Source organism: Berghia stephanieae, chromosome 1 (assembly GCF_034508935.2).
Source record: "Berghia stephanieae isolate SIO BIC M18660-M18661 chromosome 1, UCSD_Bste_1.3, whole genome shotgun sequence".
Lineage (NCBI taxonomy): Eukaryota > Metazoa > Mollusca > Gastropoda > Nudibranchia > Aeolidiidae > Berghia > Berghia stephanieae.
In genome coordinates, this window is record NC_088360.1 from 115,615,715 (window position 1) to 115,640,818 (window position 25,104).

Consider the following 25,104-nt stretch of genomic DNA (forward strand, 5'->3'; position numbering starts at 1 on the left):
TTGTAAATTCAATGCTATTGAGGGAGCTTATTTAAAAAATATAAATAAAGGATCATCTTCTCATATTTTTTAAGGGCGATAAGTCAGGGTGGTAAATACTGTCATCGCAATGTCCTCCTCACGTCTATATTTGGAAGCTACTCATTTCCCTATTTGAACCAGTCCCCTTGTCTTACTTTCTATAGGGATATTTTAATTGTAAATCTAATTTTATTTTTTACTCTCTCATTTTGTCCATTTCTATCTGCGTATTTATGGCCTAACATTAAAACCGACTTGCACTTATTTGCAGGTCAGATAACACAATTCCTTAAGAGCTCATTGTTGCAATGGAAATCTAAAAAAATGACGCAAAATATTGTCCATTAGCAACAATGTTTAACCAGCCCCATAAGTGGGTTCGGATGTCAGACCTACACATATGTAACGGTCGATTAAAACCCTTAAAATGTAAAACAACAAAACAATAAACAGCAATTATTACATGCGGGGTTACAAAATTTAACAAGGAATGGTAGATCATAGTCAAATTTGAATATTATGTTTATTAATGTAACAAGGGTCATATGATAATGCATATTATTAAAAGATTGTTTAAAACTTATTTTTAACAATAATGCAAAAAATTAGTAATTATTATAATAATAATCATAATTATTATAATAATAATATGATAAACAAAATACTACTACCACTACTACTCATAATAATAATAATAATAATAATATGTATAGAGTTTAACAAATTTTAAAGGAACAATATCACGAATAAGTGGATGTAATTAATTGTAAATTACTCAAATCTACCACAGCATATATGTTAAGAAATTCAACATATATATATTTAACATATGAAAGACAAACTGTATCACTTGTGCTGAATAAATAATTAACATTCATTACCATAGCATCCATCTTTTCAAATAGCTAAAACAGGCCACCCGAATGTGCGCTACTATCATGACTGAAAATGGCAGTATGTGCTAACTGTTTTATTATGAAATATTTTCAAACTTGATAATGTATAGTTACTCCAAACAATTCCATGAATTGCATAAATATGGTAAACCAGTTCTGTACAAGTATTAAATATACAACTCAAGAATTTTTCCGTGATGACAATGGAAATTTGTCTAAATTGAGTACAATTCATCAGTCCATCTGCCAAACTCAAACCTAATCCAAAATGACACATTTTAATCATATTTGTAATCTACACTATTTTACTCACATCCATTCCAAGCATAAGATATCAATAAAAATGTAATATTAAACGTTTTAGTTATCCTTTCTAAAAAAACATTTATAATGCCTGCAATGTTACAGTCCACTCCGGATATTCACAACTTGGTTAATCGCAACTTTTTGTTAATTGCAACATTTCCCAAGAAACAGAATTAATTCTATATAAAAGTCACTGGTTAATTGCAGCAAACTTCGGTAAATTAAAACAACTTTTCGGCCTCAAAAAGTGCTAAATTCAAGAAATCAATCAAACAAAACAGCATGATTAAATTTCATTATGGAAGAAATCGTGACAGGTTGAAAAACCAAGAGTGAGCATGATTTAATGCTACATAAGTGTGTCACCACTCTATTTTTGACAAAAGAGAGCTGGGCTTTGCAGTATAGGTTTGTGATGTCATCTGTGGCCATTAAATAGGAGGCGTGGGGGGAACTGGGAATAGTTAGACAGGTAGACAATGACAGTTGTAATGAGAGGCTGGGCGATATCCTTTGTTTTCGAGTTGACAACTGTACATTGTGACCAACGAGTTTGGTGAGATTTATTGTCTCTCACCACGGCTAATCTCTTAGACTCTTACACATGCTGAGAACAAAAGAGTGACAGTGAATTAAATCCGAATAAGATGTCGACTTGCATTAAAGCTGCATTTGCTTGAAAAAAATAAATACAGGACTGCCATATCGTTTTTATTTCAATCATATTGCTCTGTCTGTGGTGGACTAAGAACAATGTTTACAACAACTGGATTGAGTTTACTATATTTGTGTAAAATGTTGCGATAGTGGATTGAAAACTCAACTTCGGTTAATCGCAACATTTTTGCTGATCCCAAGGTGTTGCGATTATCCGGAGTGGACTGTACTTTACTTTTTAATATTTTGGAAAACATTGTGACTCCAATAACACAACAAAGTTAAAGATTTGAGTTTAAAAACAGCCTTTGAAAATCTTGTTTTCTAAGTTGATTAAATTTCATTATTGCAACTTATAACTTTAATCTAATCACATGGATCATATAATAAAATGCGACCGGAGATGTTGGAAGGTAGGAGAAGATTGGGAGAGAAAGGGAAAAGGGAAAAGGGAGAGATATATACAGAGGGAGAGAGAGAGAGAGAGAGAGAGAGAGAGAGAGAGAGAGAGAGAGAGAGAGAGAGAGAGAGAGAGAGAGAAAGACAGAGAGAGACATAGACAGAGAATTATACCAGTAAATTATAAAATTTAATGATAAGGACAGAAAGAAAGAATAATTCAGCAATATAAAAATAAACAAATCCTAAAATTTAAAAGTCCTGAAAGCATATTAGAGACCAATTAGCTCATCCCTTTCCCATAAGCTGTCGACTATCATCTTATCCAAGACCACCACTTGTCTTCTGTCACTTTTGACACTTGGTGTCAGCCTGTCAAGGCTGATAATCGGCACACTTGGCCAAATGCATTACTAAGACATTCAGAACATTTTGTATACAACAGAATATTAAATCATTACTGGCTAAGACAATAGTTTCCATTCCTGTTTGATTTTCATTACTAACTCAATAAAATTCTAAAGAATTTTGTTATTAATACAAATACTACACCAATTCAAGTTAGACAAATAATTTAAATTACTAGAACAATCACTAGATCTTTTTTTTCTTTGAGTTCAATTTAACAAAACTGTAATTTCCATTCACACTAATGATCATCAGGTGTGTAAATCGAAAAAAAAAATATTTGCACATAATTGAACATATAGTATAGCAATAAGAAAGATTTTAACATAAATTCAGGTTTACGGTTCATTAGATTTTAAAGTAAAGGGAACTATGGAAGGGCATATATTTACTAAAGCTGCAGATACTGTAACTATTTGATCTAAGGTGGTTATTTTTTTTTCATCTTTCCTGAGATAACTTAGTAATATTGTTGAATCTAGAAAAGTGTATTTTCTTCTAAGACTTCCTATCATTCTTTCAACATGTATCCTTAAGTTGGAAATTTTTCTTGATTCTTCAGTTTCATATGGAGATAATTGTTTCTTGCCTTTAGTAAAAGCTGGAATATTAATTTTTGCACCCAGTGAAGTAATAATTTCATTGATATTGAAACCCCTATCAGCTAAAATCACATCCCCTTGCCTTATCTTAGATAAAAACCCAGAGTGTTCAACAACGTGCTTATCACTAGCTCGACCACCCCATCCATCTGAAATAAATGAAATGGTTCCCTGTGGTGTAATACCAATCAAATATTTAATGGTGTTCGTACCTTTATAATGAGAAAATGTTTCGGCCTTGGCCTTCAGGTTGTTTGGCATTTCAATTTTTAATTCAAAACAATCTATGATTACCGTAACATTGCGTGAAAAAGACTGTACAAAGTTTAATGGCATAGTCTCTTCCACGCAATGCCTTTCGGGCCAATAAATTAGGAATTTTAAATTACAATACATGACATTAATGGTTCTCAAAAATATTGATGAAACGGACATTTTAGAAACACCGAACAAATCACCAAGGAGTTGATTTGTCAAGTTTAATCTAAGTTTCATTAACACTAAAAGTATTTCCTGAAATTTGGTTAATCTATTAATTTGAGACTGAATTATAAATTTTTCTAAATACCTAACCAGAGACATCAAAGCATTATTATCTTGTAATCCGGTATAATATTTCACATTTTTATCGTTCAAGAACATATTCTCATTAAAAACAGTTTGCTGTCCAAGATTATTTACTTTCACATCAAGGTCAACATAAGCAGGTGAAGTCTCATCCGTCTGAAAAAAAAAAAATAAGAATATATTATTGACTCAATACTACTCCAATTTGTATCGTTATATATAAGAGCATAATATATATTTTGTTGTCAATGGTGTCTTCCTTTTTTATGATTTATAATTTTATTTATCATTTGGGTCACATAATGTCACTAAAAGGTCACAAGTATATTGACTCTGCTTGTTAAACATGATAAATATACATTTATATATATAAATATTAATATATAATATTCAATATTATGTGTATATATATATAAATATAAGGGTGGGTGGTTGGAGTGCTTGTGGATGTATAATGGGGTGTTGTTGGGTTTCTTATATGGTTTGTACGTGAGAGTTTTGAGGCATAGGGTTGTGTCCAGGAAATCGACTTGGTGTAGGTTAGTTTCTAGCGTAATTTTGAAGTCGAGTTCGTTACATAATTTTACGAGTTTTTTCTTCATTCTCTCAGTGTTGATGTTGTGCTGTGTGTTCCTAGACTGTCTCCCTGTAGAGGCAGAAGTTTATGTTTGGTAGTTGGTTCCTGATCTGGTGCGTGATGTAGAGGACAACCTCTCTTCAAATGAAGACATATTCAATGAAACAAAACACACACACACAACCTGCCTCTTCCTGACATAATCATAAGTTATGATTAATTAATTTACTAGAATAATATTTGTAGTTGCTTTTGTCATAATTGTTTGTTTGTCTAAGCCTATTTCAATGAATATCATTTGGTTTGTTTCAGACGTGATGCATTAAGATAATTTTTTTGCAGTAAATATAAGTCAATATAATATAGATTCATAGATAGGGTATGCTTACAAACACTAGCTAAACATTTGAAACATAAAAAACTACAATATGTCTGTTCAAACAATGTACGAAATCGATTCAGATTCAAAGTACAAACTTTCTGTATGGCTAGTCTGAGACAATATAAAAGTCCAAACAGACAGACTCAATAAATGTTTCACAACATAAATACACAATGATCAAGAAAATATACCTTAACAATTTAATGAATTTTAAAAAGTCAGGCAAGGTATAAGATTAGGCTAAAATGAAAATTCTGCCATCTGCAATGCTCAAAAAGGAAGCAAAGGCATTCAGAAAATCGAATATTACAGTTCAATTAATTCACCATGTACCAGATAATTTATGAAAAAGTCACATTGAATTAAGCACTTCTGTTGAAGCATTGCATTATCATTAAATTGGTAATATGACCTACTTATCTAAATAATTTAAACTATTCTAAATAACTTTAAACTATTTAAATGTGCGCTACATAATTAAAAGAGAAACATACTATTTGAGACGATGATTCACAAATTGGTCGGCTTTCAATAATAACGCTTCCATTGAATCCATTTTTCTAATGATGAAAATATAATTATCATTATTATTACTACAGTGACAAACTTATTATGAACAAATGTTTCTTCATAAGTAATCAAAAATCTTAAAATTAAACTGTATACTTCTGTAACCAAATGCTGGGTGCCTTGTAGTAAATGAAACAGGAATACCAATATGCATTGAGGATAATAATCATTAAGGTTCAGTTGTTCCTCAGTCTAAAAAGTACATTTGCTATGATTGACATAGATAAATTCTAAATTAAACCTCATATTTTAAGCACATTTACACATACTTTTATATTTGACAGAATTTTGCCGCTTAGATTTACAGAGAATGATAACCAACTTAAGATTTACATACTCTTGCTCCTATCAATTTCTAAATGAATGTTTCTCTATCATCATTTGAAATAAACTGGGCTCTTTCTCAGAATCACACTTCATGTGTTTTCAATGAAAATAGTGTATCTTAAAATAAAATCGACAAACCTCGGAAGTGACTTGTAATTTTGGCGACTGATTCCCATCTTCAGCAGTTAACTCTGCAAAATAATCAATATTTCAAAAACAACATTTATGCATTAACTGTTATGATAAAAATTAAACAAACAAATTCATTCCGACTACCAAAAAAAAAACATGTATATATATTGCAATCTGAATACATATGTAAGGTCTCTGATTACGCCTCCTAAAATATTCTTATGCTCATTTGTCTCTTGGATAGCAAGAGAAAAAAAGAGAATGAGAGAAAGAGAAAAATACAGAAATAATGAGACAGATAATCATGGACATAGAGATGCAGAGAGAGTGGGAGAGAAAGAGAGATAGAGAGAGAGATGCAGAGAGAGTGGGAGAGAAAGAGAGACAGAGAGAGAGAGACAGAGAGAGAGAGAGAGAGAGAGAGAGAGAGAGAGAGAGAGAGAGAGAGATTTGAAATTAGTGCTAAGGTTAAAAAAGTGTGGAAGTGTAGTTAATGTGTGTCAGCAATTTTCTACCAATAACAAGTTAAGAAAATATTTATAAATTGCAAATTTATCTTTAAGTTGACCGCTTAGAATCGTTAAGAAACATTATTGAGAACTATTCTCATATCCTCCAGTAATGAAATGAATTATCACTTCAATAAAGTTTTTGATTATACATAACAAATATCTGAATTTGACAAACTTTGGTCACCAAAATTCTGTTCATATGTTTCAGTTTGCAAATGCACAGCGGCCAATTTTCGTAAAGCCCAATAAAGCTAAATAATCTCAACCAAACAAACAAAAACCTACAACATGATTAAAACATTGATAATTAACTCCTATGTCTTTCTCAGATTCTGATGTTTAAGATTTATAAATATTAATTCTTGTTGTAAAACAATTTTGAATTTAAAGCATTGTTATAACCTACAATATCTTATAAAAATCAAAACTAGGCAATAGTAAGGTTTATTTAATAAAACTAAAATAACAATACTGTACGGCAAAATAATTATCAAACAACTGTAAGTCCTGATTAAATACAGTCCCAATTAAATAAAAACTGAAATACATATGTTACTTCTTAATATTTTGATATACATTACTTATCACTATGCAGGGTAGATTTTTGTTATTACTTCACCTCTCTTTAGTTCTGTGAAACCAAAAATTCAAACTATGCCATTGGGTTTTTTACATTTAATTAATACATTCTATAGAATTTCTACTGGTTTTTCGGAACTCATTTCATGTAATAGGAATTATTTCCAATGGTAACTAACGTTGTAACGACTTCTTTCAAATTTATTAATAATATAAATATTCATAATTAGATAAACAAGAATGTAATCATCATGCGACTTCAAATTAACCTCTTGGCCCGTATATTAAATTTGGTAACCATTTCCCTTTTGAATTGTAATGTCCTTTACTTTACCCATTTCTTCTTCATGGGTAGCAACAAATAAAACATGCGAGTCCAGGTAATTGTACAATAGTAATTTTTTTCTCTTTCAAAGAATAAAAGTCGTGTAATTTATTGAGGAACAGTGTCTTCGAATCAGTCGACTGTTTTTTGTTTTTACTTTCAGGGTGTAATTGCACTTCTGTATAAAGTTTGGACACAAAACAGGGTAACTCATTCTCTTGCAGCTGTTTAGACATGTCTAATGCTGAATGATGTGGTAACATGCAATACATGGTTTTAGAAAAAAATAAAATGAAAAGATGCTATTTGAAGAGCTAGATGAAAAAACATTACATGAGTTATCCCACTTAGGTTACTAAGTACTGATCATAGTTTGATAGTAATGTATTTTGGGGGGAAGACAATGATAGTCCACTCGCTATATTTGCATTAGAATAATAGCTACGTTTGGAAGAACATGCATAGTCAAATGAAAGCATGTGAAAAACATGCATTGTCCTCAAGTCATGTGATCTCCTTTACGTAGAAAAATCACGTGACTGGAATAGACCAATCATACGCAAGCATGCCCATAACAACTAGATGAAGCCAGTCTTTCAACATGTCCGATTGCATTGACAAGTCCTCGCTTACAGACAAGCCTAAAAAGAGAAAAAGCCTTGGAAGAACAAAAGAAAACGTTGAAAAACAGAACTTATCTAGTCAGGTTACAGGGGATGACTGCAAGTGCTCAATATTGAAGTGTCAATGAGGAAAATAGACAGCATTTCATAGTTCTTCTAAAGTCATTGGAAAAAAACAATCAACAATTATCTACACCCTGATATATCCAACATTTAATTTTTCTGTGATTCCTGCGGTGGACAGAATAAAAACTATTCAATCATTCGCCTATGCAAGTACCTTGTCAACAACAAAAAATTGATTCGAATCAATCAACATCAGTTTCCCGGAGTGAGGACACCCATATCTACAATGTGACTGTGATATGGGACTGATTAATTGCAAATCCTCCATTGAATCATTAGTGTGCAAACGACTGGTTTGATGTTTTTCGTGCAGCTCGGGAGAAACCATCACCGCACAACGCTGTGGACTCGTCACATGATATGATTAAAAACTTTGAAGCTTTCATCAAACCCCGCTACAAGCCTTCCAATCCTGTCGCCACACAACCATTGAGGGAAATCAAATTTTTCTCCCATCTACCAGTTTTATTCTCCATAGAGACAACTGGAATGGCCAAATATCCACAATTCTTTTCGTGTTGCAAAAGAAAAAATAAACAAAGAAAATGGAAATTATGAATCTTGTTGGACAGCCTGAAAAACTTTACCAAACAAAATTACAAATAGTGTTGCTAAATTTGCTAATTTTTAAAAAAATTACATCACAACCGCATTTTTTTGACATTCTACCAGTGTTGAAAGTTTCCATGAGATTGTGAATTGAAAACTAGTGATTATTGTCCTTTATGTTGTAGAATAATGTTAATGTTAACGATTAAATTTGTTGTAGCATCAGTTGACTACACTTCTGTTATTACATTTTTTAAACCTCAACTTCAATATTCTCTCGTGCTTTGTGATTGCTGCATTATGTCACATTTAAATTCGGGTATCTTTTAACATTTCAAACATTATGTTAAGAAACAAGAAAAGCATCCCATTTCTGGGATAAAGGCTGGGTGGAACAGATTATTTTTTTTCTATCCCCACAAAAACTGTACATAATTGGGGGATAGAGGAATGCATGACCGGACCAGGATTCAAACTCCTGACCACATGATCATGAGACACGACACCATTGCACCACCCATGACCCCAATGCTAATGTCAAATTGATATTTACTTTACACCTGAATTTTATGATGAAATGTGAATAAGACTAGGGGCATAATCAAATACCTTAGTCAGTGGGATTTGAACGTGCTACATTATAGTTAGATACTGGGATGGGTGAAGGGACTGACCATTAGATCCAGTAGCTGCACTATCCTTAACATATTTCTCATATTTTGATGCAATCAGATCCCAATATTTGGGTTTTAATTGAGCTCCACAAACAAAACTAATTTTAAAACTATGGAAAAACAAGCAGAGTCCATGTCAAATTGGGGAAAAACTTGCAATGTCCATTAACAGTGGGAAAACATGCTTAGTCCACACAATACTTAGCTTCTACAATGGCCTTTAAAACCCAAAATAATTGACGAAACAAACTATTTTTTGGAATTATTTTATTCATATATAAATGCTCCATCTAATATCAATTTTGTCCTGTTGATATCTATAAAAAAGAACAAATGCTAGACTTTCAAACTTTAAATTTCGTTTTCCTCAAAACTTAGAAAATGCAACTATGCATGTTTTCCCCTCTTGGTTAAATTTATTATATATATATATATATATAATATATATATATATATATATATATATATATATATATATATATATACTGCAATAGTCATGGTTTAGTTGGAAAGCAACGTTCCAATTATGTAGACTAATCAAGGAATATGTCAACTGAACCAATTTTTGAGTTACAGTGATGCTCTAATTACTCGACTTGGACTATATTTGAATAGCACCATTACATGCAAATCATACCCGTTAAGTGACGCTTTACTTAACCAGTTAAAATTATTTAGAAAAATATATATATCACAATAAAATGGTCCCAACTACATGGCTATAAAAATGTTTTTTTTTTAAAAAGTCAGCTAATATTTTTGCCCAGCTCTTTTCTCAGTAGGTCAAATCTTAATACCCTGAAAGTTGGCCAATATTGTTAAATGAATTAAAATATAAATACAAATTTCAACTAAGTCTAACTTGACAATGAAAATCAGGAAAGAACAGCAATCTTATTGAATTCAACTCTATACCTCCAGTACATAATTCATTTCGGTTCTGTGAAAATAAGAAATTAAATACAAATATCTATTGCTTTTGTAAATCAAGAATGGAGGTATGAATACCATAGTACCTATTGATTATTATGAAGACCATTAATGAGTAAAACATTTCATAATAATAATTACAATAGTTCCATAGAAGGCAAAAATTTGAGATATAATTTGAAAAATTATTTGAAATTTGCTCCTAAACAGTGACGATTCACTTCAATGGGAACTAATTTTCATTTGACCATTTCAACAGCAACTTCGCATTTTTTTGGTATACAACATGAATTACAATAAATGCAAGCATTAGAGCCATATATTTAAAAACTATTACATATTACTTTATGATTTCGATCAATCCATCATTACCGAAGGATGCAGATATGCTTCAACCGTCAACACTAGAACTATAACCCTAAAATAAAAAAAAAAATTTAAAAATCAATGTTGGCTATTATATATTTATTTTATCATAAATAAAGCAGAAAAAAAGTAAAATTTAAAGATTGTTCCCATGGTGACATTGTGCAGCTACAAAATGTCTTGACCTCGATTCTTCAGATGCGCCAATCAAATGCAAAAAGGACATTATATTGTTTATTTTGAACAACATTACCATTTAAGCATTATCTCTGTAAAATTTATATTAGTTGACTTTTGATTAAATTCACCATTATTCTTTGCACCCAGTATACATTCATCTGATTGCTTGATTCATAATATATATTAAACATGTTTTGAAAAGTCACAGACTAAAAACTTCTACAGTTATTATTTGCTAATTGCAGCTAACCGAATTACCTCTTCACACTCGATATTTACATGAGGTACTCAATCCACATCGTTCATGGCATTCCTGTGAGCCGGTCTTCCTGAAGAAATGAGTACAAAACCAGATTAAATATACTTTGACATTTTTCATTTTGAAACACCTATTTGTATATTTAAGTTTTTAAAAATCTCAAAAAAAAATTTTTTTCATTTCATATTTACATCAAATCCATTTTACCTTCAGTTATGCAACCTTTTTATAATAGATAGACATTTTAAACGTGATATTGACAATATCTTAATATTACCTCACCTTCCATCTACTTTCCCTTCCAATATCTTCTTTTTCTCTAATATGACCATAATATACAATATTCCTTTGCTCGACTGTCTTAATTGTTGCAAATCAAAGCATCTATATAGATCAATATTCACAAAAGTATAAACATGTTCAAAGTACTTTGCAGTGGGGTCCTAAGCCAACAGCAACAATAAACATGTAAGATGATCTGATTACAGTGAGAGAATTTTACTAAAGAGCCTTTTCCAAGTACTCAACTATGTACCGCTCAGAAGGGGTCTAGAACCTGAGACGTTCAAATGAGAAAGCAAGAGTCATACCACTATACCACATAGCCGCAAACAATAAATTATATTGAAATATAATTTTAAAATATATTAATATATTGTTCTTCAGAAAAATAGATTTATGGTAAATATTAATGAATGATGTGCAATATCAATTTTATGTAACATCAAAATATTTCATACCTTTTGTAAAATGTCTTGAACATACTCTTGCTTTTTGTGTGAATTTATGGACACCCATAACTTTCATCCACCGACTGAGCCTTGTGGAATCTTGAACCTTTCGAAATTGAGGTATTTTATTCCTCACCTTCGGCAGGCCATATAAGTTAAGCGTGTCATTGCCACAAATGTAGCAATACCTATATTTTTGGGGGGTTTTAACTCTTGTCTCTGACATGACTTCTGTGAATCAAATTTAACGAAATTATAAATAATGCAATATTTATAAAAAACAATTTTTCATTCAACAATTAACTGTACATTATTGAATTGAAAAACGAATATACTCTGGGGTCTATGATCTCCATTACCTCTGTACCATTTTATTAAAGCTCCCATATTTGTGGGGCCTAATATGGTTAACCTTGTTTATCCCTTCAGATATATAGTCATTGATCGCCTTAAGCTCCATAATCCTGGCTTTTGGTGCATTAAACAGATATTGCTTCACAGTGCTAGTTGATGCCTGCTCTGCTAGTGGAGGTACTCATGATTGTTGAGGTGGGGTTGGTAGCCTGGTAGTGGTGATAATGATGATATTGTGATTAAGCTATATATGGTGTTTTATTTATGTGGTATTTATGTTGTGACATATATGATGGTGGTCTTGATGATACAATGGTGGCTGTGCTTGACTTGTAATGAAAATTTACAAAACATAAATAATGTTATGATTTTTTTTTTAATTCAATACGAAAAAAAGGATATATAGCATAACAATCCATACTTCCTATTTTACATGTCATTTTAAAATTATTGCAGCTGATGTGTCTACAGACTCGAGTCTGAATAGTCTCCCATGGCTATTCGGACTCCAATTTGCCTGCGCATACAGTAGAAGGGAGGACGGCACAATGTGGACCGGGTACAAAGGATGGAACTGATAAAGAAATAGAAAAAAAGTTCAGTATATTTTGCCCATATCACACTGACTCAGCTCATACCTCTACTTTGGACTGTAAAAGGATTGTTGCCTGTCTCACACTATCACAATGTTTTTTTCTTTGTCCTGATTTTAAGCTTTTAATTTATACTACAGTTACTTTGACTTTTGAAGAGTTAAACTGTTAAAATATGGCGGATTAGACTACCTTTGGATAGTTACTAAAATCGTAATTTTGATTTGCATTATTTTATGTAATTATCAATAATAAAAAATAATTTTTATTAATCCATAAAAAAAAATAAAGAAAATAATAATAAAAAAAATACTGCCAAGGGAGACTGTTCAGACTCACTCTGAAAATTCATTTGATTGTACATGATGCGCATTGGAATTTGAGTCCGAATAGCTGCAGCCTTTTGGGTTTGACTCACAATCTACATAGCTATCTACTTGTACTTGTATATATATTAATGTTACAGTTATTACAACGGAGACATAAAATGAAGATAAGTGTTTAAATATTCATTCTCCTTTCCATCCAGCTTTTACATTTTGAAAAATGTGTAGCCGTATTTTTTAATGATAAAAATATTAAAATTTATAAATTTTAAATAATCAATCACAATCAATACACAAGTATGAGCATGAAGTAAGCGGATAAAAGCAGAGGAGGCAACACACTGTTACTGTAAAGAACGCATTGGTTGTGTGCTCTGGTTTGTCGTTGTTCTCAGCTGTGTTGTTGTGACATGTACTATCTATGTCCGTGAAGCACTGTGGGTTCCCGAGTCTTGTATGTTGTTTCTTCTGTGAAATGGTGTCGGGTGTCAAAGCGACCGTTAAAGTTAAAGTAAAGTTAAGGCTAAGAAGACTAGACGTCGAGATAATAATAATACTCGATCTAGAACAGTCTATCTCTTAGATAATATTAATATTCACTCTCTCTCTCTCTCTCTCTCTCTCTCTCTCTCTCTCTCTCTCTCTCTCTCTCTCTCTCTCTCTCTCTCAACACTTTGATTCAACATGGGTGTTATGGTTAAATTCGTATACCTTTATTATTATTTCGCGTCTCGGAAGCGATTCTCAAACCTACCCACTTCGGGGGAGATTTTATTTTTCTTATTTACCATCGTGAATGAGATGTAAAAACTCTTCACGACAGACTTGAATTTGAAAGTGACAGTTGTCAAGAATTTCGTGAGTGCCGTCAGTGCAGTCACAATGCAAAGTTAATCGTCAAAAATTGAATAAATAATCAACAATGCAACATGGAATTAATGCGAGTGTGACATCCGAAGTTTAATATAGGAAAACTATTACGAGTTACCATTGATATATTATGTTAAACGAAAAACTTACCCTTTTTTAAAGGATCCTTTTCAAAAAAAAATGAGACCAACTGAAAAAAAAATGGAGTTTAAAAAGTTGCTAGTGATTTTCATTAGGGACCGGAAAAATTTACGCACAATATAGGTCTCCCAATTTTGTAGTTTGAGTTGTAGGCAATACACTTTCAGTATTAAAAATATGTTTACATAAAATCTAACAGCTGCAGAAATAATAATATAAGGCTAAATTATTCTGAAAATCAGGCTCCGAATAATTCTCGTTTTGTTCACACAAGCGCATTGATTTTGGAAAATTACCATGACCGTGGTCTAAAAATAAACCGACAGTAATTTGTGATAAATTTTACTATTTGTTTAATAAAAAATCAATATTTAGATATTATTTGACTCGTGATCGAGTATTTATGAATATGTGTTTCTTTTGCCACCTAACAGCCAAATTTTAAAGGTTATTTTTTTCTATAATTTACATTGGAACGTGAGCTGTCAAGACAGGAACATGTGGTCTGCCACGTGCTTCTAGACCTTGTTTACGTTTGGGGCACCTTCCTTTACTCTTCTATAATTTGTCTCAGAAAAATGTAATAAATAGGCATAGGGTTGCCAGTTTGGCATTTTAAATGCCAGATTCCAAAAATCTGGCATTTTTGAAAACCGTTTGGCATTAGAAAAATCATTTGGCATTTGGCATTTTCATTTGGCATTTTCTTTTCTTGTATATTATACTTCAAATGACACCTTTTCTTAATTATTTCTAAACGCGTAAAAACAAACATCTTCACATTTCTTTTTCATTCTTAAAATCCAACCGTGGTGTAGTGGTTTAGCACTCCACTTAGTAGTCAGTAGGTAAATAATTACCCCAACAGGAAATTTAGTATAATTCAAAAAAAAAAAAACAAAAAAAAAAAAAAAAAAGAAAAGAAAAAGAAAAGAAAACACGCAAGCCACCAGGATATGATAGTAAATTGTCTATCAAAAGTGAGTAGTTTTCTTAGTGGGGGTGGGAGTCAACAGACTTTGGCATCTTTTTGAGTGTTTTGGCATTTTTTGAGTCTTCCCCTGGCATTTTGTTGAAAAATAATCTGGCAACCCTAAATAGGCATAGGGTAAAAAAGTAACCCGGGTAAACGACGGATATAGTCGTCGTCAGGGTTGAGGGAGTTAAAATCACCTATTTTCGATCATTTTAAACACTAATACACCACCTCAAACATTTATCAGTCCATATCTCTGCTTTTATGAGGTCTATTTTCATTTTGAAAAGTTCAAAGTGAACAACTAAATGACGCCGATTCAGTGGTGTATTTGGTCTATCTACATGTGAATAAATATTTAATTGTCGACTTTTCCAAAATTCCAATAGGTCATTCATTTGCATGTCGTGATCTATTTTTCCTTGATTTCAGCTGTTTCAGCTCTAAATTATACCTTTCTCTCTCAATAAATAAATATTTTTCTGTTTGCAATGTATTACAGAGATGTTGAATTACCACATGTAAAAATTTCAAAGTTGTATCTGAAGCCGTTTCTGAATTATACTTGATTATCCATTGGGTTGCTGTGTTTTGGTCACATATTTTCCTATAAGCTTCTATAGAGATTTTTCACCACATAAAAGGTCATAACTTTTTAACTAGTTGAGATAGAGCGATCATTTTTTTCACTTTAGTAAATGTTTCACTCCCATTTATTTTTCTACGCTAAATTAATACCGATATCACTATTTTGAAAAATTCTTGCAAGTGCCTAGTGCGTGCTACTCAGTTCAGGCTTTTACTTTTGACACGTAGGCCATGCACGTGTGTTATCTATTAATGCTAGCCATTATTAAATGCCCTGTATCTGTGTACTGTGTGGCTGTGTGGTCGCTGTGTCGTTGATGTAGCACACCATCGTTATCGTAAACGCTTTAATCCGAATATTAATTCTGATTTATGGTCATTTTTTTTAGTAAGTACCAACAGAATTTCTTTCAAGTTCATATTCTATTCGGAAATTGTGATTTTGTGTTCATTTTATCCCAATTAATCACCGGATTTTATGTTGACATAGCATCGTTCTGATTTATATGGAATCTCTATATTATAAAAGCTCAATTTACAGCATGTTAGTCTGTCTACGTAGATGAAGCGTTGCGATTGTTAACAGAACAGTTGGGTATTGCGACTAAATTTTAGTTTAATCCTGAAAAGGTGTTCGAGACAAATTGCTTTTGTTTGTGAATTTTTGCTCTATTGTTCCTTTTGCTTTTCTTGCATACAACCTTTTCAGATTTCTAATTCTATCTCACCCCAAACTGCTCCCAAAATTACACGTTCTCTTCATGTTTAAACAAATTCGAGTTTCATGGACATTTATCACAATGTATTGACTGAGCAGTTGGTAATGCTCGGAACAACTCAATGTTTGTTTTTTAAATCACTGATGTAGAACGTTGTAATCGACCTATCGGGGACATTTTTTTCTTTGTGTGTGTTTGCGAGTGGCGGGGTTGACGGGAGGTTTTTTAGGTTGGGGGATGTGCTGACTAAGTTTTTATTAACCATTTAACCATTTAATTTCAGCGAAGTGTAACAACACGCTCAAGACCCCCAACTACAAACTACTCTCTATTTATTGAGAGCTTGTGGCAGCGACGCATATATACTTTTTCTATAAAAAACGAAAACAAGTGTACTTGGATTTGGATTGATATTCCTCATGTCTCAGAAAGCATACAAATCGGGTAAATTATCTGCTTATACTGTTGTAACAATATTGACATTTCGAAATTATTATTTAAGATACATCATTACAATATGTTACTAACTTTAATTTTATGTTCTTATACTTTTTCTAGTCGAATCAGAGACCTTTCGTATATGAAGGAATTATTGTTCATAGCTTTTCATAGGCGCATATCAGAGAACTCACTATCTTTTATTTAAAAGGTGATGATAATAATGCTAGGAATTAATGATAAATAAATAAATAAAAAAAGATAAATAAATCAGTGATAATAATGATAATATTAATAATGATGATGATGATGATGGTTATGATAATAATAGAAATATAATAATGAAAATAATGATAATATTAATAATGCTAATCCTATTATATTTTGCCCTTTCGCCCCGACATCATAAGATATCGTCGCCTTGGAATTCCACGACGGAATATAGATAATTCATCAAACAAGATGTCTGCTTTCAACAGGAATCACCCACGTTGTCCAAGTGAGCAAATTGGGGGTTAATAATCTTGCGCAAGGAAAAAAACGAAAGTGCCTGAAGCGGGGCTCGAACCCGGGACCTTCCGTGTCACAGTGCAATGCCTTAACCACTCGGCCACTTCGCTAATAATGCTAATAATAATAATAATAATTATTATGATAATAGATGATAATAATAATAATAATAATAATAATAATAATAATAATAATAATAATAATAATAATAATAATAATAATAATAAAATAATAATAATAATAATCATCATCATAATAATAATAATAATAATTTATAAAAATAATAATAAAAATAATAATAATATATAATAATAATAATAATAATAATAATAATAATAATAATAATAATAATAAATAATAATTTATAAAAATAATAATGATAATAATAATATAATGATAATAATAATGATAATAATAATATAATGATAATAATAAATAATAATAATATAATAATAATAATAATAATAATAATAATAATAATAATAATAATAATAATAATAATAATAATAATAATAATATAATAATATAATAATATAATAATAATAATAATAATAATAATAATAATAATAATAATAATAATAATAATAATAATAATAATGATAATAGTAATAATAATGGTAATAATAATAATAATAATAAATAAATAAATAATAATAATAATAATAATAATTGTGACCAACAAGTTTGACGAGAGACCATTGTCTCTCATCACGGTTAATCTCTTTGACTCTTACAAAGGTTGAAAACAAAAGAATGAAAGTGAACCAAATCTGAATAAAATGTCGACTTGCATCAATGCTGGTTTTGCTTGACAAAATCTATACAAGGCTGCCATATGGTTTTTTATTTCAAAAATATTTCTCAGTCAGTGGTAGACTAAGAACAATGTTTACCACAACTGGTTTGAATTTACAATATATGTGTAACCTGTATCTGTATGGGTCTGGTTGTATTTCTGCGGCGTCCTCATTTGGCACGGGCGCATGTCAGTCGGGCCTTGAAATCGTTTAGGTGTGGTGCCATGATGACCAGTTCATCCAACCCATTCCACTCTGAGATAGTTTTAATGAAGAAAGAATTTCTGTAGTTTTGTGTACTTGTCTGTGGGATTTTGAAGCAGTTTGAATTGTTTGTGGTGTATCTCTCAATGGAGTTTTCGGTTATGTGGTTGGCAAAAGTGAGTGCTCAGATATTCCTTTAGTTTGGTCGTGGCGTGAAAAAGGAGTCTGCCTTTCTTGATGGTATTTGACCTGTCATAATCTTGAACATGATTGACAGACGAGTTTCTTTTCTTCTTTGTTGGAGGCTGATGAGGTTTCTCTCTTCTAACATTTTAGTCATGAATCCTGGGGTTCTGCTCTTATAGTTCCCAGTTATGAATCGGGCGCCTTGTCTCTGGACTCTCTCAAGTTTTTGAATATCCTCATTCAGGTAGGGGTCCCAAGCAAATGCTCTGTATTCCAATTGTGATCTCACAAGTGCAAGGTAGGCATTTTGTTTGCATGATGTTGGGGCATGGCTAAGATTTCGGCGGAGAAAGGCGAGGGTGGAGCTTGCCTTTTGGGTTATTTTGTTAATGTATTTCCCCCATTTCAAGTCCTTTGAGAAGGTGATGCCAAGGTATAGGTTATCATCAACTTGTTTCAGGACGGTGTTGTTTGATGTGTAGGTCTCATTGTACTTTTTAGCTGTGCTGAGGATGTAGCATTTGTTTGCGTTAAATTTCATTCCTCAATCATTAGCCCACTGTTCGAGACTATTCAAGTCCTCTTGTAGCAATTTTTGATCGTTTGCAGATTTTATTGGTCGGTATATTGGACAGTCATCAGCGAATAACCTAATCTGAGATTTTACTCGTAGAGGTAGGCCATTAATGAAACAAAGAAATCGTATGGGTCCTAGCACCGTTCCCTGTGGTACTCCTGATATGACTTAACATTCATCCGGTGACGTTTTGTCTAGGACTTCTTTCATGGTACGTTTTGTAAGGAAATTACAAAGCCATGTGTGTAGACAGCCGCGAATTCCGTAATTTTCTAGTGTCTGCAGGAGTTTTTGGTGGGGCACAGTATTAAACGCTTTGGAAAAGTCGAGGATGCCGATGTCTGCCTGAGTGTTGGCATTCTGGAGTCTCAACAGGTCATTTAGTTATTAGGAGTTGGCTTTCACATGAGTATCCTTTGCGAAACCCATGATTCAGGTCAGGATGTCATTGTTCTCAAAGTGGTTCATCATGTTCTTACAGATTATATGCTCTAATAGTTTGGATATTACAGACATCAGTGAGTTTGGACGGTAGTTCTCTGCTTTATTTTTGTTGCCTTTTTTGAATACAGGTGCGATGTTTCCCTTCAGCCAGTCATAAGGGTGCATCCCAGTGTCGACTGATTTTTGGAAATTTATGCATAATGAGGGGGCCAAACTCTCAGTACACTCCTTTAGTACTGTGTTGGGGATGTTATCTGGACCTGACGCCTTAGATGGGTCGATGTTTTTCAGCAACATTTCAACTCCTGAGATGTTTATGTTGATATTAGTAAGAGATTGGTCACACCTCTATGATGTCGGTGGGGTGGTTGTATCATGTGGATCATGGGGCATCATTGCTTTATCCTTCCCCTCAATTTACAGGATTTCATTTTCTTTCAATGGGGCTACACCAATGGAATCGTTTTTCTTGCTTTTTATGTAGTTCCAAAATGGCTTGGTATTGTTTGTTTCAAGTCCTTTTTCTTTGACATTATTAATGTGCGTCCATTCTGCTTGCCTTATTTCACACCTACTTTGACGCTGCAACGATTTGTATGTGTCCCAGGTTCCGCTCAGTTTAGCCTGCTTGAATGCTTTTGCTCTACGTCTTAGTAGTGCTCATATTTTTCTGTTCATCCACGGCGGCGTTCTTGTTTTTTTATGCCCTTTTTGGGGGATTGACTCTTTGATTGCACTGAGTAGGCAGGAGTGAAAATGGCTCCACATTTCATTTACATCCATACTGCTTTTGTGCTGTTCTGTGATCTCTGATGACAGTCGCTTGATTTGTTTTCATAGTGCGTCCCAGTTGGCCTTTTTGAATAGATATCGTATTTTGGGGGTTTGGTTCATATAATTGGGGTTTAGTGTAGCTTCAGTAACAACGCAGGCATGATCTGATATTCCTGGTTGTGATGTTGTTGAATGGATCAGTGATGGATTGGATATGAAAACAAGATCTAAAATATTGTCACTGCCTGCGTTCTTCGTGGATTTGTGTGAGGTGCGCTCCTGTTGCAATGTCGATGAGGCTTTGTTGTATTGCAAGTTGTGGACAGGCAGGTAACGTTTTTGAACCGTCCCAGTTTATATCAGGACAGTTAAAGTCTCACATTAGAATCATTTGGTTTGGAGTTTTTTCTGAGTTGATTATTTCAAGCGATTTTTGTAGTTCTACGATGTCAGTTTCATTTCAATGGGGCATGTAGAACGATCGAAGGATGTTTTTATGGCCTTGAATTTTAACGCTTACCCAAATTATTTCACAGTCAGTTTTGAACTTTGGTTGCTCACAAAAAAACCTGTGAGCTTTCTATCAACGAGTATGAATACCCCACCTCCCGATCGCCTGGTCTCATCGTCTTCATTTTCATTTCCTTCATCTTCTGCTTCCTCTCTAGGTAATTTTCTATCAGTTCGAAATACCTCGTATTCTTTTGGAAAAATTTCGCAGGACTTAATTTTGTCATTTAGCCATGACTCTTGTGCACTGTTGCAATAGTGGACTGGAAACTCAACTTCGGTTAATTGCAAATTTGGTTAATCGCAACATTTTTGCTGATCCGAAGGTGTTGCAATTATCTGGAGTTGGCTGTAATGATAATAATAGTAATAATAATAATAATAATAATAATAATAATAATAATAATAATAATAATAATAATAATAATAATAATAATAATATATAACTACTACTACTACTACTACTACTACTACTACTACTACTCTGCTGCTGCTGCTGCTGCTGCTGCTGCTGCTGCTGCTGCTGCTGCTGCTGCGGCGGCGGCGGCGGCGGCGCTGCGGCCTGCTGCTCTACTACTACTACTACTACTACTACTACTATACTACTACTACTACTACTACTACACTATTATACTATATATACTATACTAATACTATATAAATTAATAATACATAATATAATAATGATACTGATATAGATATTATATACTAATACTATATACTATATATACTATATACTACTACTACTACTAACTACTACTACTACTACTACTACTACTACTACTACTACTACTACTACTACTACTACTACTACTACTACTACTACTACTACTACTACTACTACTACTACTACTACTACTACTACTACTACTACTACTACTACTACTACTACTATACTACTACTACTACTACTACTACTACTACTACTACTACTACTACTACTACTACTACTACTACTACTACTACTACTACTACTACTACTACTACTACTACTACTACTACTACTACTACTACTACTACTACTACTACTACTACTACTATACTACTACTACTACTACTACTACTACTACTACTACTACTACTACTACTACTACTACTAACTACTACTACTACTACTACTACTACTACTACTATACTACTACTACTACTACTATACTACTACTACTACTACTACTACTACTACTACTACTACTACTACTACTACTACTACTACTACTACTACTACTACTACTACTACTATACTACTACTACTACTATTTACTACTACTACTACTATACTACTACTACTACTACTACTACTACTACTACTATTTACATACTACTACTACTACTACTAACTACTACTACTACTACTACTACTACTACTACTACTACTACTACTACTACTACTACTACTACTACTACTACTACTACTACTACTACTACTACTACTACTACTACTACTACTACTACTACTACTACTACTACTACTACTACTACTACTACTACTACTACTAATAATAATAATAATAATAATAATGATGATGAGGATGATAATCGTGATAATAGAAATATTAATAATCATAATAATAATAATGATGATGATGATGCTTATTTTGTGAATGCCGTTTTGCTTTCTTTTCAAGGATCGACGTACCCAGAATTGAAAAAAGGGAAGCTTCGAATCTATAGCTCCAGAATTTGTCCATACGCAGAAAGAGCTCGTCTTGTATTGGCTCATAAAAAAATTGAGTGAGTAATATCAAGGCACTCTAACTTTTCTTCTTGGGGTGGGAGAACAAGGAAAGGGTGTTTGATTTTGCGCAACATCATGCTGAGCACATAAGTTGTGTTCACATTGGTCTGCATAGACTAGTTTCCATGATGCATGAGCATTTCAATGAATTTCACCACTTTCTTTTCACAAGTAATAAGCACGTTCTCAATTTTTCTTTTATTTTCCCATTTTCGTTATGTGGCTACATTGAAAAGGATGCCACATTTTGGACAGAAAACTTATTCTTCATACAAAGATCGATTTAAAAGACATCAAACTTATATTTAAACTTCCTAAGTCTGAGACTTCAAGGAAGTCAAAATGTGGAAAAGGCTTTTTGTCTATGTGCAGCAGTTTTATTCTCTGGATTGTAGATTGTCTTCATTTCCAAGTGCAAAGGTTTGAAATGAAACATAATTTCGGATCATGTAAAAAATCATAAATGACATCATATGAACATGTTCAGGTCTTCCAACATATTTCTCTCTATCCAGTTGGCTGGGTGGGGATCCTGACCTCCCATAGTGGGCAGGGAGGTACATGCTGTGTCTTCTATCCCCCCAACCCGTTTTCCAATTGTTTCCTGTCGTTGTCTTGGAATGAGATTACTTGGTTTTGTCCTGGCCCTGGCCGGAGTTCCTTGGCTGGGAGGGAAACAGTCGAATGTATAGTTATAGTTTTGGGAGATGATATATTTTTCCTTGTAAATCATCTCTCTGTTATGGATTGTATTATGTTTAGTTTACATATTATATTATATTATGATTTGTAAACATTTGAGTGTATTCCTCTTATTCGGGACCTGTGCTGGTGTCTGGGTGAGACTTTTAGGTGATCTCAAACTAAGTACTTTGACGGTGTGCTCTTGGAATCTACATCTGTTCCCTATTTGAACCAATTCCCCTTTGTCTCACCTATTCTTTTGTGCTTTTATTGTAATTCTAGAACTTTTTACTATCCCATTTTCTTCCTTTTTACTGGCGCTGATATGACCTTAATGTGTTGCAAGCGCCGTAAAACCCTTAATAAAATTTAAAAAAAATAAAATGGTCCAGTTGGGTAATGCATGTGGGTGCTTGCCCAAGGATTCAACGTAAAAGCCAGAATTCAGCAATATTTGTCATCAATATATCACTAACCAAACTCAACATCTCTTGACCTGTTACAAGTTGAGACACTAAATCGTTCGGCCACCAAGTCACGAACAGGAGCGAGTTGATGCTCGTCCTATTTTGAAAATGCAAACGATAACTATGATAATTGTGGCATCATTGAGAATTGCTGTTTTTGTGATAGGTATATGGTGTCATGGGTCATATTTTTCAAGTCTTTAAGAGCCATACCATCGTCCAATTATTTCATATAAAAGCAGACGTACAAAAATTAAGAATTCGCTAAAAAACATATTTTAATGCCAAAAGGTTGGATTTAAAAAAAAAAAATTATCTTATGCATTTACTGTGCACCCCCATCGAATTAGTTGAATTGAAGCTAAACCTGATTTGAAATTAAGAAGTTTTGACTAGACAGCCAACCCCTGTCTTTTTGTGTATTATTATTTTTTTTTGTGTGTTTTTTTTTGGGGGGGGGGGGGGAAGAGAGGGTTCTTGAATTAATGTAGTGACGTAATCGTTCTATGTTTTTTACCTGTCTTTTAACTAAAGACTCATTCATAACCGTCTTTGTCAGGTTTGTTTTTGATATGAGTACCGTAATTTTTTATTACTTTGGTTTTCAGCTGATAAATATTGGTGATCCTAAAACTATTTATGAAATTTAAAAGCTAAGATACATGTGTTTTTTTGATTTACCAGCCATGAAGTTGTGAACATCGATTTGAAGGATAAACCTGATTGGTTCCTGGCCAAGGCGCCCATTGGCAAAGTACCTGTCATTGAGATAGATGAAAAGATAATTAACGAATCCACAGCAGTATCAGAATATCTTGACGATGCTTTTCCCGGAGACAAACTCCAGCCGAGTGATCCTTACCGAAAGGCCATGGATCGAATCTTGTTGGAGCAGTTTGGACAGGTAGTAACTCATATTTCACGTACAAGACAAGACATCGTTTACATGTATTTCCACTTTGGTCTGAAAACTTTTACTTTTGGGTTGAAAGATTAAGATAATTTCTAACTTGTCAAAAGTGTCAAAACTTAGACTTTTTTGCCGACTTGGACAATATAGGCTGACCTTGTACATGTTTTAGTGGTTTAACATATGTAATATTGATAATAATAATAATAATAATAATAATAATAATAATAATAATAATAATAACGATGAGGATGATGATAATGATAATATTATTAATATAATCATAATAATACATACTACTACTACTACTACTACTACTACTACTACTACTACTACTACTACTACTACTACTACTACTACTACTACTACTACTACTACTACTACTACTACTACTACTACTAATAATAATAATAATAATAATTATTATTATAATTATTATTATTGTTATTGTTGTTATTATTATTATTATTATTATTATTATTATTATTATTATTATTATTATTATTATTATTATTATTATTATTATTATTATTATTATTACAATAGTAATAATGGTAATAATAATATAAAAGGTGTGCGTCTGCATAATTTTCGCATTTGGAA

General features: G+C 32.5%; 2 protein-coding genes across 24 annotated transcripts in view; one reads left to right on the plus strand and one right to left on the minus strand.

The window, feature by feature from the left end:
* Positions 1-25,104, plus strand: part of LOC144962830 (glutathione S-transferase omega-1-like) — a 47,441-nt gene that overhangs the window by 16,345 nt on the left and 5,992 nt on the right. The window contains exons 1-5 of one of the 8 annotated variants that reach the window (XM_078896137.1): positions 15,111-15,304; positions 16,549-16,709; positions 17,114-17,202; positions 22,331-22,436; positions 24,276-24,495. In XM_078896137.1, the coding sequence (XP_078752263.1) occupies positions 17,166-17,202; positions 22,331-22,436; positions 24,276-24,495 (363 nt within the window). In that variant the 5' untranslated portion in view covers positions 15,111-15,304; positions 16,549-16,709; positions 17,114-17,165. Of the gene's footprint in view, positions 1-15,110; positions 15,935-16,042; positions 16,142-16,548; positions 16,710-17,113; positions 17,203-22,330; positions 22,437-24,275; positions 24,496-25,104 lie in introns of those variants that run through there. The other 7 variants (XM_078896138.1, XM_078896139.1, XM_078896136.1 and 4 more) reach the window with 7 other exon arrangements.
* Positions 684-14,504, minus strand: LOC144962829 (uncharacterized). 16 transcript variants are annotated; one of them, XM_078896125.1, is made up of 6 exons: positions 14,452-14,499; positions 11,708-11,929; positions 10,967-11,037; positions 5,851-5,903; positions 5,310-5,375; positions 684-4,012 (listed from the first exon to the last, which is right to left on the minus strand). In XM_078896125.1, the coding sequence occupies exon 6, from the start codon at positions 3,929-3,931 to the stop codon at positions 3,026-3,028; it is 906 nt and encodes a 301-aa protein (XP_078752251.1). In that variant the 5' UTR covers positions 3,932-4,012; positions 5,310-5,375; positions 5,851-5,903; positions 10,967-11,037; positions 11,708-11,929; positions 14,452-14,499; the 3' UTR covers positions 684-3,025. The 16 variants fall into 16 exon arrangements, 15 of the variants coding, with proteins under 15 accessions (XP_078752251.1, XP_078752248.1, XP_078752249.1 ...); XM_078896122.1 differs by lacking the exon at positions 14,452-14,499 and adding an exon at positions 13,992-14,409; XM_078896123.1 differs by lacking the exon at positions 14,452-14,499 and adding an exon at positions 13,992-14,409 and having other exon boundaries at positions 11,708-12,261.

Coding starts and splice junctions, on each gene's coding strand:
- LOC144962829 (XM_078896125.1), bottom strand. CDS start 3,931: ATGTTCTTGAACGATAAAAATGTGAAATATTATACCGGATTACAAGAT.